Source organism: Diabrotica undecimpunctata, chromosome 6, assembly GCF_040954645.1.
Source record: "Diabrotica undecimpunctata isolate CICGRU chromosome 6, icDiaUnde3, whole genome shotgun sequence".
Taxonomy (NCBI): Eukaryota; Metazoa; Arthropoda; class Insecta; order Coleoptera; family Chrysomelidae; genus Diabrotica; species Diabrotica undecimpunctata.
Genome location: NC_092808.1, coordinates 25,956,059 through 25,971,583, shown reverse-complemented (window position 1 = coordinate 25,971,583; position 15,525 = coordinate 25,956,059). Strand labels below are relative to the sequence as shown.

Here is a 15,525-nt window from a genome sequence, read left to right as displayed (position 1 = left end):
AAAATCTATTTTGAATTATTTTTATTTTGTTACCATTGTTGTATCTTCTCCAGTTCTAATTTATGGGTTTATCATAACTATGTACATATTTTTAGTTTTTTTTTAAATTGTTCTTCGTTATTGTTAGTAGTTACTGTTTTTTGTTGGGCAGTGACTCAGTTTATCATTTCAATTAAAATGTTTGAAATTTATAACATTTGTTTAAATTAATTACCTTATAATTTGATACTTCATTATGGTTGTTTTGGTAAGATTTGATCGTTCACTAAAAATTTAATAAAAGTGCGACAACATTGTCGCATATGTCGTTTTCATTGGCTATTTATGTAGTTTGAAAATCACTTATTGCATTTTAAAAAAAATATATACAGGGTGTAATATTTAATACGAATCCCTAAATTAATTTTTCCAAAGCCAGTCCTAGAATTTTTTAGTTTAGCTAATACCAGTCGAATGCTTGATAGTAGTGTACTGTATCATACAAAAATTAAAAAAATCAAATGAGCCATATAAACACTACAGTAAAATGAAATAAATGGTCAATTACACAAATCACCCTGTTAATTAATAAAGAAGAGGAGTTGACATTTTTTAGTGGCCACATTATATGCTCCCTGAGGGACTCTACATATGGTAGAAGTATGTAAAATATTCAAAATTATCGCATCACTTATCACTTGCATTTTCCAATTTGTTTTCGATTTTTGAAGCAATATTGAGGTTTACTATAAGAAATCATAAATGAGTGTGTCCTATAGTTATTCATGTTAATTCTCAATTGCTGCGATTGTACTATATAACTATAGAGTAACTACAAGAATAATTGTTTTGTTCATTAGTAGATGGAGGTCAAAATAGTATTGGAGGCTTAAATCATATATTTTTCGAATGCCTCAATAATTGAGATCAGACGATGAACCTATCTAATCTACTAGTTAACATCAGCAATCTGTTATATTATTCAGACAAATCTATATTTGATATTATAATTAAGTTTACAAACGAGTATAAAATAACAATTTGAAAATCTTTATAACGAAGTTTTTGTGTTAAGTCTAATGCCATCTTTCTCTCTTCACACATACAACCGAAGAACAAGAAGCAATTGCTCAAAATTTGCTATTGCTATTTTACACTTGTTATTACTTTTCTTTACTTTTGCAAGATATATTCAGTATGGACTCAAATCAGCAACTTTTTCACCATTTAAAATGTTTCAAATTTGTGCAACCACCTTGACAGGTGGATATGCCATCACACAAGTCTGTATTATTCTACCAGCGGCCTTACACACGCATATTACTTACAAGGTTTACAGCTGCTTGGCTACTATCTTCTTTCCTATTTCTAACTGTGGAAAGTTTATTTAGTCTGTTTACTAGAGTTATTAAATTCGCATAATTGTTCTGAATTGTGCAAATAACTGAAATTCCTAATTCCTATTCCTAAGTAGTGAGATTATATATTTATAATAAATTTAATATTTTTTTGTTACAGTAGAAGAAAAAGAAACTACGATTCCTCAGGTGGTAGTTGTTCCCGAAAACGCGGAGCCAGCACCCACCACGAAAGTTCAACTTACAGTTTCCGTAATCATCAAATCTCTGATACAATTCCTTGCCACGCGCCAAAACTCGCCACTATGGAACTATGAAGATATCACGGCAAAAGTGTGGTCAATAAAGAGCGTGGAACAAATCGATATTTTTATTCAGTACATTTTGAAAGTATTCAGGGAATCATTACCGAACGCTCATATTAATGAAAGATGGGCTCAGACGGCTCTGCAACTAGGATTAAGTTGCTCTTCAAGGCATTACGCCGGAAGATCTTTGCAAATTTTTAGGGCCTTAAGAGTTCCCATTACGTCTCGGATGTTATCTGATATACTGAGTCGATTAGTTGAGACTGTATCCGAGCAGGGAGAAGATATGCAAGGTATGTTATTTCTTTTTGTTTGTTCATTGTTTTTATAAGCTGTTTCGTACAAAAAGCTGTTTTTATCATTGATTCCACTTAACTATCGTTGTTTAGTAGGAGGGATAAACAAAAAATCCGGACTATGATTTTAAAATATACAGGGCGTTTCAAAACCAGTTTACACTATCTATTTATCGGAATTGTTGTAACAACAATTGAATGTAGTTTCAGGAGCGGTAGGCTTAAGAATGAACTACAACAAAACAAAAATACTGAGCCGAGACCAGACAAATATAACAATACAAAATCATACCATAGAAAATGTTGAGTACACTCGCGATCATAAAATCCGGGTCACCTTGACAATTTCAAGTTTCTGGAATATTTTTGCCTCTGGTGCAGTAATAACCTTTTTTTAGGCTAACGTATTTTTTATTTGTCATCAATGTTTGTTTTGAAAGAAACAAAAAGGGTTTTTTATTGTTTTTATTGCAAAAGCAGAAAACAAACCAAATTGTTGATAAAACAGGCATACGAAAAAAATGAAAAATACAGAACATGGTAAAATGTCAGTGAAATTTCAATGAATAATATCGTGTATTGCCTCCACTTGCTCTAATGACCTCTTGCAGACGACGGGGCATACTCTCAATTTTTCTCCGGATTACATGTTATGGTATTTTATTCCACTCTCTCACCAACAGATCCTTAAGCTCCTGTCCGTTGTTAGGAGCAGATGTTACGGGTTGAATACATTTTTTCAAATCGTCCCAAATATGTTCGATGGGATTCAGGTCCGGAGACCTAGCTGGCCAGGGTAACCTCGTAATTCCAATCTCGTCCAAGTATTGCATACTGATTGTGGCAACGTGCGTTCGCGAGTTGTTCTGCATAAAAACGACGTTTTCTGCAAGCCTTGCCATGGTATGCATAACATGCTCTTCCAGAATCTCCGTAATGTCCCTTCGTGCAGTTAAGGACCCATTTTCGATGAAGGGTAATTCTGTGCGGAAGTCGGAAGATACACCTCCCCAAGCCATGACCGAGCCTCCACCAAATGACATTCTTGGAGCAATGCAAGCTTGTGAAAATTATTCACCGGTTCTCTTCCAAACTCTTACACGTCCATCGGATCCAGTTAGGCAGAAACGGGATTCATCTGAGAATAACTCTTTGCTCCAATCGTTAATTCCCAAATGCGCATTTTGTCGAGCAAAAGCTAGTCGTGCAACTCGATGCGCCAGGCAAAGTGGCGGTCCTATAGCCATTACCCGAGAAGATAGTCCAAAAGAACGAAATCTTCTCCTGACTGTTGCAACGCTAACATTGCGATTTCGTACTTCCTGTAGACGATTTCGATGCATAATCGCAGTTGAGGTCCGGTTTCGTAAAGCCTGAAACGCAAGAAAACGGTCATCTCGTACCGTGGTCATTCTTCTTCGTCTAGAACCAGGTCGTCTGGATAGCAAACCCTTCTCCTGAAAGCGTTGAAGCACTCGTTAAACCGTAGAAAGGCTTACGCCAACAGTTCTTGCGACTTGCCGTTGAGTCTGACCGTCTTTCACAAGCGCAACAATTTGTGCCGTTTCAACAACAGTCAAGGGCATTTTTGGCAAAAAATAAACAATAATAAACACTAATGGTGGCAATAATAAACGTTTGTTCGTTGCGTTTGAACAGAAAGTCGAAGCACAAATGAGAGATTTAAAACAAGCGGCAGTTACAGCTACCGTTCATTTTGGGAAGTGTGCGCTTTCCCGCGAAATCGGCACTATTGAAATCCTTTGTTGCAAAGGAAACCGCTAAGCCGACAACAATTCCCAGAAACATGCATTAGTTTGTATTTGTGTTATTATTATTTACGATAAAGCTTGTTAAAAATGAAATATCGCTGATTTTCAAGGTGACCCGGATTTTATCATCGCAAATGTATTATGTATATCAAGTCATGTCATCAAACTGGGAAAACCAAATCAAGATGCTGAAATTAAAAGAAGAACACAACTGGCATGGAGCGCTTTCGGCAAACTAGCATATATCTTGAAAAACACCTCCATTCCTGTAAACTTAAAGAAAAAGGTATATAACACATGCATACTACCAGTTTGTACCTACTGCTTGGAGACAGTAGCCCTTACCAAAAAATCTGCTAAAAAAATAGAAACAACTCAAAGAGCAATGGAACGAATCATGCTTGGAATATCACTGAGAGACAAGATTAGAAACACCGAGATAAGATGTAGAACGAAGATTAGGGATATTGTGGAAGAAGTTAAAAAAATGAAATGGTGCTGGACAGGTCACATAGCCCGATATAATGACAACAGGTGGACACGGAGAATTCTAGAGTGGAGACCAAGGACGACAACAAGAAGCATGGGAAGACCTCAAAAAAGATGGGTAAATAACATAAGAGCAGTGGCAGGCAAACAGTGGATTAGATTGGCGCAAGATAGAGAAAGATGGAAGCAATTGGGAGTGAAACAGAGAAACATTCAGGGGTGGATGGAACATGGTTGACAAAGAGAGAGATTTATCGGAAATTACTTGCGCGATATTTATGAAAATTGGTTTATGAGGAGTACAAGGTATGACGAACTTAAAGAAAATATTTTGATAGACATGCCACTTCCGATTATACTGTAAATAAACAGCAACTTAGTTATTTTAAATTGAACACCCTGTATATTATTGTATTTTTAGATTGTGCGCAAAATTCTAGACAAAATTTGTAAAGGGTGATTCATTTAGAGGTACTTTTTTCAACAAGATAAAAAACAATGGAAAAAATAAATTTTATTTGAAAATATGTATTATCATACAAATGAACCATTCTTTACAATTACTTCTTAAAGATAATTTCTTTTAAATGTTGGCCATGACTACGATTAAGTTGGTTCATTCTGAAGTTCCAATTCTCGATGATTCGTTCCATCATTTCGATTGGTATTTCACCAATGACTCGAGTAATATTAGCCTCCAATGCCTCAATCGTATCTGGTTTATTCATGTATACTTTGGACTTTAGGTAGCCCCAAAAGAAAGAGTCTAGAGGTGAGATGTCACAGGATCTCTACGGCCAATTCACTGGTCCAAAGCGTGAAATAATTTGTTCATCGTTCTCGCAGTAAAGCCATGCTTTCACGGGCTGTATGGCAAGTGGCGCCATCTTGTTAGAACCAAATGTCGCCGAGACCACGAGCTTCAATTTCAGGTACCAAATAGTCTTTTATCAGGGCACAATAACAGTCTCCATTCACAGTAACATTCTGGCCGGCCTCTGTTTTAAAGAAATATGGACCAACAATTCCACCAGTCCATAAACCACACCAAACAGTTGTTTTTTCAGGGTGTAATGACAATTCTTGAACCTCTTTGGGTTGTTCATCACCCCAAATACGGACATTTTGTTTATTAACGTACCCATTAAGCCAAAAATGGGCCCCATCTGAATTTCTCGAAAACAGTGGATCTTCAGAAAGCTTATCAAGAGCCCATCGACGTAAACGGTGATGACTCGGAAGGTCGGTCGGCTTCAGCTCTTGCACTAATTAAATTTTGTATGCTTTTAAACCGTAAAATACGCCAAGTTGTTGCATATGACAAGCCAAGCTGTTGAGAACGGCGACGAATCGATTCTTCATTATTTTCGAGTACACTATCCGTTAACGCCGCTATATTTTCTTCAGTACGTGCTGAATGTGGTCTATTTGGTCGCGTGTTATCCAATAATGAAAACTGGGTTTCAAACTTACTAATCGTAAAGCGAATTGTACATTCGTTAGGCCGATTATGTGGGCCATAAATTGCTCTAAGCGCACAAAACATATTCCTCACAGAACTCCCATTTTCAAAATACAACTTAATAATTTTTAGACGCTGTGCCGGGCTAAGTCTTTCCATCATGAAATATCAAACAGTACCGAACAAAAGCGAAAGGTCAGTTTGACAGTATTTATGCACGATCTCCAATCAAATCCCCACCAAAAAAAATACCTCTAAATGAATCACCCTTTATAAGGTACCATAGGTCAAATTTTCATATTTTTTGAGTTAGTTATCTTTTTTTTTTAATTTTTGACAGATAGGGACAAACAGTTTAAAATTAATAGCTCATCCATTTACAAACATAATGCCTTGCAAACTTTTGCACACAAAGAATATGTAACGTTCTTTCAGGAATTTACGTCGAAATCTAATTTCTAAATACAGGGCTTTCACAAATGATACGCCATTTCTTTGAACTACAGTAAGCCAATAATTTTAAATGAAACACCCTATATATAACACTAATAATATAATGAGTAATTATATCTTAACTTCTAGGATATGTAACAGAACTTCTTTTAACACTGGAGGCTGCTGTCGAATCATTGGAATCAGATTTCCGTCCTTTAGATTTCATGAAGGATTTCTTTAAATCCACACCAAACCTTAATAACAAGGAAGCTGGGCCTTTAAGGAAAAATGCCGAAGGTTCACATATAAATATGGCTGGCACTCCAGTATTTTATTCGCCAATTATAGGACACGCTCGTAGTACCAGTTATTCGGTTTCGTATGGTTTTAGAAAAAATACCCAGTCTTCTACGGATGTTAAAGAACGAAATCGACATAGTAATGAAATAGATCATAGGTTAGTATTATAATTATTAATTAGTTAATAATTTTTGTTATTATATTTTAGCCATTACGGTGTATATCACTGGAAACTCTCAAATTTTGTATTCTTGTGGTGCCATATCTTCATTGGACGTGAGCGTCATTTTAGTGCCATAAGTTTGTTTAAACGATTGTGGTTTTGTTTTACCGGTTGACTGTCTTATATATTTGTCCACGGGATTCGTCGTCTATCCAGTCCTATGTTTCCTCTAAATGTACCTTGTATTATAACCTGAAGATTGTGGTACCTACTGTTTTTCGTTACATTTTTTGTCTGGATGTTTCCTTTGCAAAATAATTGTGCTGGTAAAATTTTCCATCATCATCATCATATAACGGGGGTCCTACGGCGATTACCGCTTCCCGCATTTCAGCCTCCATCTTTTCCTATCTCTCCAATCTCCCTGTTCTAAGCCTCTAGATTGCATTGTTTTTGTAATTTCTCTTCTCCAGGAATTTGGTGGTCTTCCCCTTTTCCTTCTTTCTGGCGGAACATACATTAAGGCTTTCTTTGGCCACCGCTCCTCCTCCATTCTCATCACGTGACCATACCATTGTAATTGCCTTCCTTGTATTCTATCTGAAAGAGTATCTCTAATTCCTGTACGGTTTCGTACCAAAGTTTCGTAAAATTTTCCAAATATAATAAAAATCTGGCGATCTTTATTTAAAATCCATATATCTCCATTGCGCTTGGAAGACGATTCCCTCTATGCAAAGTTGGCAGAAGTGACCAGGAGCCCCTAGATCCGAGTTTCGTTCAGTCGAATTTAAACTTCATGCTAAAAGAACAGTCTGGGTAGAAATTAAATAAACTAAAGTGAAACGTGAAATAAAGAGAACATAATCTAAAACGAAATTAAGTCGCCGAATGTGGCATTATTTTCTTCATGCGCAAGAAGCCATGGAAAATAAAAGTTTAAGGTGGTATATCACATTGTTAAAATTGATATACTTTTAAGTACAGTTATCGTCACTATTTCAAAACAAATCTTCAACTTATGATTATGTAATTTAACTGTAAACTTTCTATTTTAATGATATCTAGTTAAAATTTCCAAAGAAAGCAGTAAATTTTTCATAACTGTACTTAAATGAATCTATGAATATATGAATTTTAACCTTAGGTACAAAATAACTACGTTAAATCATTAACTATCCAAAAACCTCTTCTTCTTCTTCTTCAGTGCCTTATCCGGTCCGGATGTTGGCGATCATCAAGGCTATCATGGTTTTGTTGACTGCTCTGCGAAACAGCTCCGCTGAGGTTATCCCAAACCATTGTCGGAGATTTTTCAACCACGAGATACGACGGCGTCCCGGACCTCTTCTGCCAAATACTTTACCCTGCATAACGAGTTGAAGAATTCGATATTTTTCTTCGTTCCGCATCACGTGGCCGAGGTACTCAAGCTTACGTTGTTTAATTAAATTAAGCACTTCTTTTTCTTTTGTCATGCGCTGTAGGACCTCAACGTTGGTGACATGGTCCACATAAGATATTTTTAGTATCCTGTATATCCACATCTCGAAGGCTTCGATTCGTTTTTCAGTGGCTTGCGTCAGTGTCCAGGCTTCAACTCCATATAGTAACACTGGAAGAACGTAGCACCTCACTATCCGCATCTTGGTTCCCAAACTGAGATCACTGCAGCACAGCAAGGATCTCAACTTAATAAATGTAGACCGTGCCAAAAACCTCTATTTTAAGTAAATGTTCATTATCCATATTGCCGTTATTTTTAAATTACCTGTACCTAAAGTAATTATAATTAAAAGCTGCAAACTAGGGATTTTCTTGATATTACCGTTATAAGTTGGCATTTTGATAGTGAGAAATTAGTTCGACTATCACTTAATAGATGGGAAGGTATACTCCATTCGCTTAGCTCGGGCATATTTTGACAGATTCATTGTCGGAAACCTACAATTCCTACTTCTCAGTATTAATAGCTCAAGTATACTACTATTGCAGATTTCTTTCTTTGAAAAAAGAAGAATTATTCTAAATAGTTGAAGTGTATACTAAACCCATAATATTTTGGGTAGTATATATTTAAAAGATATATTTTAGTTGTTATAATTTAACATAACTATTTATTATATATGGTGCAAACAAATAAATATTGATTGTCGGTAATTTGTAAAGTTCTATTTTATATGCCATTTAGTTTGTTTACTATTAATATTGGCTATAAGTACGTGTGCTTGGTTGTATAGTAATTTCCAGACACTTCGAGTCTGTCAAAAAGTAACTAATTTCGCAAAAAAATAAGTACTAAATTCACTAGACAGTTCGGACTGGAGATAGCTAACCGAGTATATCACGTGTCATTTGTAGTTACGCCAATTGTCTATGGGTTATAAAGTAACCATGGTAATACGAATCACGTGGTTTTGTTTTACCAAAGCGGCCCCTCCCAGTTAATATTTTGGCTTCGTTTTCAATGTTCAATTATGATTGTATTCGCTCCGTGCGTGACCATGGTAGGGGTACTTTGAAACGATGCCAGCGTGCGTAGCGGCGAAATATGACAAAATTGGAAATACCTTTTTACGCATAAATTTTATCAAAAATATGTGCAAATACATATTGCGTATTTAATTGTAGTAATAATAGCAAAAATAGTAAGTGTAGTTTTTATAGGTTCCCAAAGATTACATATAAATTAGAGAAAAGAAAAACATGGATCCGTGCTATTAATATGAAAAAGTAAATATCACATAACTTCATTTTTATGCAATTGAAATGGGAAAAATTTAAACAATTTACCTTAAATGATATTTTATAAGGCTTCAAGCTAACTGCAGAGTGCCTGATGACTTTAGCTTTTATATCATAACTTTTACTATTACTGTTTTTAAATATATGCTCTTTCACGTGAAAAACTTGATTTGCCAGTACTAGATTTTTCCCTTTCTTTTCCGTTTATGGTTGAAAAGATATATATATTTATATATATATATATATATATATATATATATATATATATATATATATATATATATATATATATATATATATATATATTATGATGAATTTTGAGAAACCCAGTTTTTAATACTACATTTATTTTGTACATAAACTGAAAAAATATAATTAAAAAGTTAATTAGTAATAATTGTCAATTTCGCATGTATTTAAAAATGTCAAACATGTCAAACATATGTCATATGTTTAACCTGAAAATTGGTAGGTCCAAAACTGTCACATGAAGGCGGTAGGTGTCGCGTCAGTCACGCACGGAGCGAATAACGTCACAGTGTCTTAACAATACAAGTATACCATTTTTATCCTTGGCACCGTGACGTTATATAATCGTGGTTGAAAGTCAAACTGTGGTCAATCAAGTTTACTGGGGGATTATACTGGTTTTTACATAATACATAACTTACATAAGCTCTAGCATGTCACGTGGGGCTTATCTAAAAAAATTCCAGTTTTATTCACTTTTTGGCAAATTTAATTTTTATAGACAAAACAATATTATGTAATCATCTATTAAATTTTGTCCATTAATTATTTCCGTAAGTGAAAAAGATTATTGAAATGAGATGAGCCCTAATTAGAAATGAGATGAAAATCTGAAATTTTCTTAGGAAAAAACTTTCCCTGTGACATTCGATATAAAAAAAATTGTTATTGTAGTGGCGCTGTTTTTCAACTGACTAAATTCCAAATTTCTTTATCAGTTTGGAATAAATATTTTTGAGCAGGTGAAGAATTTAGAATTGTCGTCTGAATACTGTCTAAATACAATAAGTAATAAAATATTTCCAAATAAATGAACGTTTTGTATCTATAAGTCACAATTTACGCTTAGGTATATTATCAAACAGCCTCTTTTGTTGAAGTAACATGGTCATTAAATTATCATAAAAAGGTATTTGTTATTGATTAGAGAGATTGGTAAAATTTTGTTTGTATTACATTAGCTTTTCCTATTCTCATAATTTCTCTACACAAAAATAATGAAGAAAAATATTATTTTTATTAAACTTTGTTTGAAAAATTAGTAAACGTTTAAAATTAAAAAAAATGTGTATAGTAGGATAAATGTCAAGTAACTACTTAATATTAAATATGTTTACTTTAAAAAATTCCTAATCAGCGCATCTTCTCTCCAGCTGAGTGCTGGTGTGAGGCAATTAAGTTTTACGACTTTTTCGTCTGGGAATGTAGGGAGTATCATTTTAATAATATTAGAATTGCATAAATATAGTTAAGTTAGTCGAATTTGTACCACCAAAGCAAACTGTATTAAAATAAAGCTTTAAAGCCACACTCGAGTAATTTAATACAAAAATAAGTAATTTAATCTAAGATTTGAGAGAAGATCCTGAAGACTGGCCTGGTTATCTTAGAATTGATGAAACAGCCTATACTGATTTACTGCGTCTAGTGTCACCCATAATTAAAAAAGAAGATACTGTTATACGCTGTTTTATATCTCCTCGTGAAAGATTATTCTGTACGTTAAGGTTTTTAGCAACTAGTAGAACTTACAGGGATCTAAGGTTTCAGCAGCAATATCCCCTCAAGCATTGTCAAAATTATTGCAGACACATGTAAAGCCATTTATCACGTTTTACAGCGTATGCTTCATTTTTATTACAGTATTGCCCAAAATAAACAGTACTGAAACTGAAACATAGATGTCTCTTTGTGCTCGATGTCGTATTCAAATTAACTAGTATAAACTTGTCAAGTAATCCTTAAACAAATAATCATTAAGGCCTAATTGTTAAAAATTGTGTTAAGTACAGAGGAGAAAGTGTTTCTTGTGGAGCATTATTTTCGTTCATACGGAATCGGCCGACGTAATAGTGCAAGTCTGCAATACGTGTGTGATCAATTCACACAACGGTTTAATAAACGTTCTCCAAGCAATGCTGCAATTTTGAAGGTTGTTGAGAAGTTTAGAAATGCGGGTAATGTATTGTGCCATTGAGAATGGAAATGAATTGTGAAAAGGAATCCCAGGGCGTCCCAAGACAGTTGACAACAACGATAACCATGAACGTGTTTTTGAGCGAATCTGGAAAATCCGAAAGCCAGCCAGATAAGAACAGCGTTGCATCTTGGCTTAAAACGAACTTCCTTGCAAAGAATCCTGAAGGAGCTGGGTGCATTTTCGTATGTAATTCAGGTACATCAACAATTACATCCCAGGGATTATCACAGTAGAGTGGAATATTGTGCCTGAATTCTTGCATTACAGTTTTCAGCCAATCCTGAATTTTTGGAAAATGTATGGTTTTCAGACGAAGCACATTTTCATTTGTCAGGCCACGTAAATCTTCGCACAAATTGATTTCTGGGCTTTGCCAGACCAGATGAAGTTCAAGAAGTTCCTTTACATAGCGTAAAAGCAGGATGGAGCAACTTGCCATACTGCTATCGCAGTTTGTCAATTTCTTCAGGGATATTTTCCAAACAAATTCAGTTCACGATTTACTGACTTCACCCCTATCCTGCACATTCTCCAGACTTAACATCTCCAGACGCATACATTTGGGGTATGGCTAAAACTGCCGTTTTTAAACGGGCACCACAAATCATCAATGAGTTAAAGGATGCCTTTAGAGCCTTCTTCGAGTACTTGAGACAATGTTTATTCCATAAAATTACGAGAAATCTGGAATATCGGTGTAAAGTCTGTCTTGAGAGAGGAGGAGCTCATTTAGAACATGTTATAAAGTGTCAAAAATATGTATTATTTAAAACAGTAAAATAATTACAAGTTCAGTACTGTTTATTTTGGGCTATACTGTATTTCTGTCGGTATATTGCTTTTTTACCTTCCACAATGCCAGCAAAGATTTGTACAACTCTATAAATTCAATCAAGAATGGTTTTTTTTGAGCATTTCATCTGCTCGTCTTGAAAACGTTTGCTGAACTGAAGAACGGACTGAACTTCCGGCCACACGTTGCAAGTGAAACCGTAGAACCTAAAACCGCACTGGTAAAATTTTCAGCATGTCGACGAGAGTAAAGGCCGCGCTTGGAGGCCAGCGCGCCATATCGCCTTGCCGTACATAAACATGCTCTTATCTACGCAAACGAGTCTCTGCAGGCATGCTCTCATGCAAAACGTGTGGTATAGCCGGTGTATAAGGCATACAATAGAAACTACGTAAGTATAATATACAGAAAAGTGCAAAAAAAATGAAATTTACCACAGGTGAATTACATTTACATGACATTTAATGAGCCGGACTCTAAAGATGTTCTTGAAACTCATACATCAAAGGATTGATGCAATTTGAGCATGATATTGGTAACATTTAATTTGTCTTCAGAAACGCAATAGGTACAGGGGCGGCCTTATTTGCTCTTAATGTATTTTCACAAACATGTATATATGTTACCCAGGTCTTAATCTGCCTAACTACTCCTCAGTGTCTAGTGACCAGTCACCAGTCACTCGACACTGAGGAGTAGGCAGATTGAGACCTCAGTGCCGTTTGACGGTTCTTGTAATTCTACAGAACACGATACTGGTACGTCACGAGTGAGGGGAGTAGGGAGATTGAGAACCCGACCTCGAACGCAAAACGCAACCGTATCCCTTTTGATAATGAATCCGAAGTGGGTGCCGAAACGTCGAGTTCCAAATTCTCAACGAGGTTCTTCTGTAGAACTAGTAATTTTCATTTTTCTTCAAACGTCAAATAATGATGACATTACTTATCTAACTTGATCCTGTCAAAGTTTGATGTCTCTGCCGGCAGCAGTTTTTTTTTCCCATTTCTTTACGGCGGAAGGAAAAATGTTGTCATGGCAACAATATGAAACATGTCACAAAGCAACAATACAAATGTCATTAACAACAATTAAACATCATTTTTATTTATAGTAATATTAAAAGTACAATTAGTTAATGAGGCATTTTCAAAATTGAAACCGTGCAAAAATGTTCCCGACTCTTGATACGCATTGGTAATTGTTGATGATACTGATGGTCGAGAACAACTTGCAGCAATCATTCCCGATGTTGGCGGCTTGCGAACAACAATAAGCTGTCTTTAATAATTGCAAACAACTGTAACCAGGGAGACGCAAATCCCACCGACGACTTAATTATTTTAATTTCTAACATCTAGACGACTTTGATAGTTGTCACAGTTAATTTCGAGTAAAAATAGCGTATGAATTGTATTATTTATGGTTGAAAATTGCTACGTTTGAAGAAAAAATAGTATCCTTTATTCGGCAAAGAAGCGACTTTTCTTGACTTGCCCTCTATTACGCGCCTCACTTCGTTCGGCGCGTAATATCGGGCGCGTCAAGAAAAGTCATGCTTCTCCGCCTCATAAAGTAATATACTATTACCTGACGGCGGAAATATTTCGGAACAATATATATATTCTTAATATGATAATAAGAGTGGTATTTTGATATCATTTAATATTTTATTTGCAGGAGTGCCATCAACAAATTTGCTCCGAACAATCTTTCCAGATCTCGTTCAGCACAAAGCTTAAAAATGTTAGGAGATACAGCGACGCAAGATGATAAATTAACAATTCTAGCGCAGCTATTTTGGCTTGCAGTTTCCCTGTTAGAATCAGACTATGAGCACGAGTTCCTATTGGCTGTTCGACTATTAGCTAGTGTCATGCATAGATTACCGTTAGATAGACCAGATGCCAGAGATAAAGTGGAGAAACTTCAGTCGCAATTAAGGTGGAACTCATTTCCTGGAGTACACGCTCTATTATTAAAGGTTCGTAAAAACTACGTATATAAGTTAAAAGCTAATATTGAGATGTTTGTTCAATTGTCCTAATTAAAATTTATTTTTATTTTAGGGATGCACCCATCCAAATATTTACGAACCAGTGACGGCACTACTGTCGCATTTTACATCTTTGTTAAACTTTGTGGTTGTGGATCCATCGCAAAGTATAGCTTTCCCAATGAACGTTATAGCTTTACTTCCTTATATGTTGTTGAATTATGAAGATGCTAATGAACTTTGTATTAGAGCTGCAGAGAATATTGCGCAGGTAAATTAATGATAGTTTTTATTTAAGTGATACTTTATTGCTAATAATAAACAAATTATTAGTGTTAGTGAAAGTTTTATTGATTTGGATAAAGCAATCGGAAAAGTACACTGCACGCAGCTTTAAATATTAAAGCTATCTGATAGCGACAACAAAAATTTGCGCCTTATTAGAAACTTATACTTACAATAAACGAACTTATCTTACAGTTTTTGCAAACAAACAACCATATTCTTCTTCTTGTAGTGCCTATCCGTTTCGGATGTTGGCGACCATCATGGCAATCTGTATTTTGCAAACTTCTTCTTCTTCTTTGTCAACCATTTTCCATCCACTCCTGAATGTAGGTCTCTCCCAATTGCTTTCTTTCTCTATCTTGCGCCAATCTAATCCACTGTTTGCCTGCCACTGCTCTTATGTCATCTACCCATCTTTTTTTAGGTCTTCCCATGCTTCTTGTTGTCGTCCTTGGTCTCCATTCTAGAATTCTCCGTGCCCACCTGTTGTCATTATATCGGGCTACGTGACCTGCCCAGTGGCATTTCATTTTTGTAATTTCTTCCACAATATCGCTAATCTTCGTTCTACGTCTTATCTCTTTAATTCTAATCTTGTCTCTCGGTGATATTCCAAGCATGATTCGTTCCATTGCTCTTTGCGTTGTTTCTAATTTTTTAGCAGATTTTTGGTAAGGGCTACTGTCTCCAAGCCGTAGGTACAAACTGGTAGTATGCATGTGCTATACACCCTTTTCTTTTTAATGGAGGTGTTTTTCAAGATACGTGCTAGTTTGCCGAAAGCGCCCCATGCCAGTTGTGTTCTTCTTTTAATTTCAGCATCTTGATTTGATTTCCCTAGTTTGATGACATGATCTAGATATACATAATGTTCATCATTTTCTATGGTATGATTTTTTATTGTTATATTT

At 35.4% G+C, this 15,525-nt stretch overlaps 1 protein-coding gene across 2 annotated transcripts in view; it reads left to right on the top strand.

Annotated features, from left to right (window-relative positions):
• Positions 1-15,525, top strand: part of fry (microtubule binding protein furry) — a 192,596-nt gene that overhangs the window by 135,315 nt on the left and 41,756 nt on the right. For both annotated transcript variants that reach the window (XM_072534500.1, XM_072534498.1), the window contains exons 27-30: positions 1,498-1,938; positions 6,247-6,556; positions 14,011-14,314; positions 14,400-14,597. In XM_072534500.1, coding sequence (XP_072390601.1) covers positions 1,498-1,938; positions 6,247-6,556; positions 14,011-14,314; positions 14,400-14,597 — 1,253 coding nt within the window. The remainder of the gene's footprint in view (positions 1-1,497; positions 1,939-6,246; positions 6,557-14,010; positions 14,315-14,399; positions 14,598-15,525) is intronic.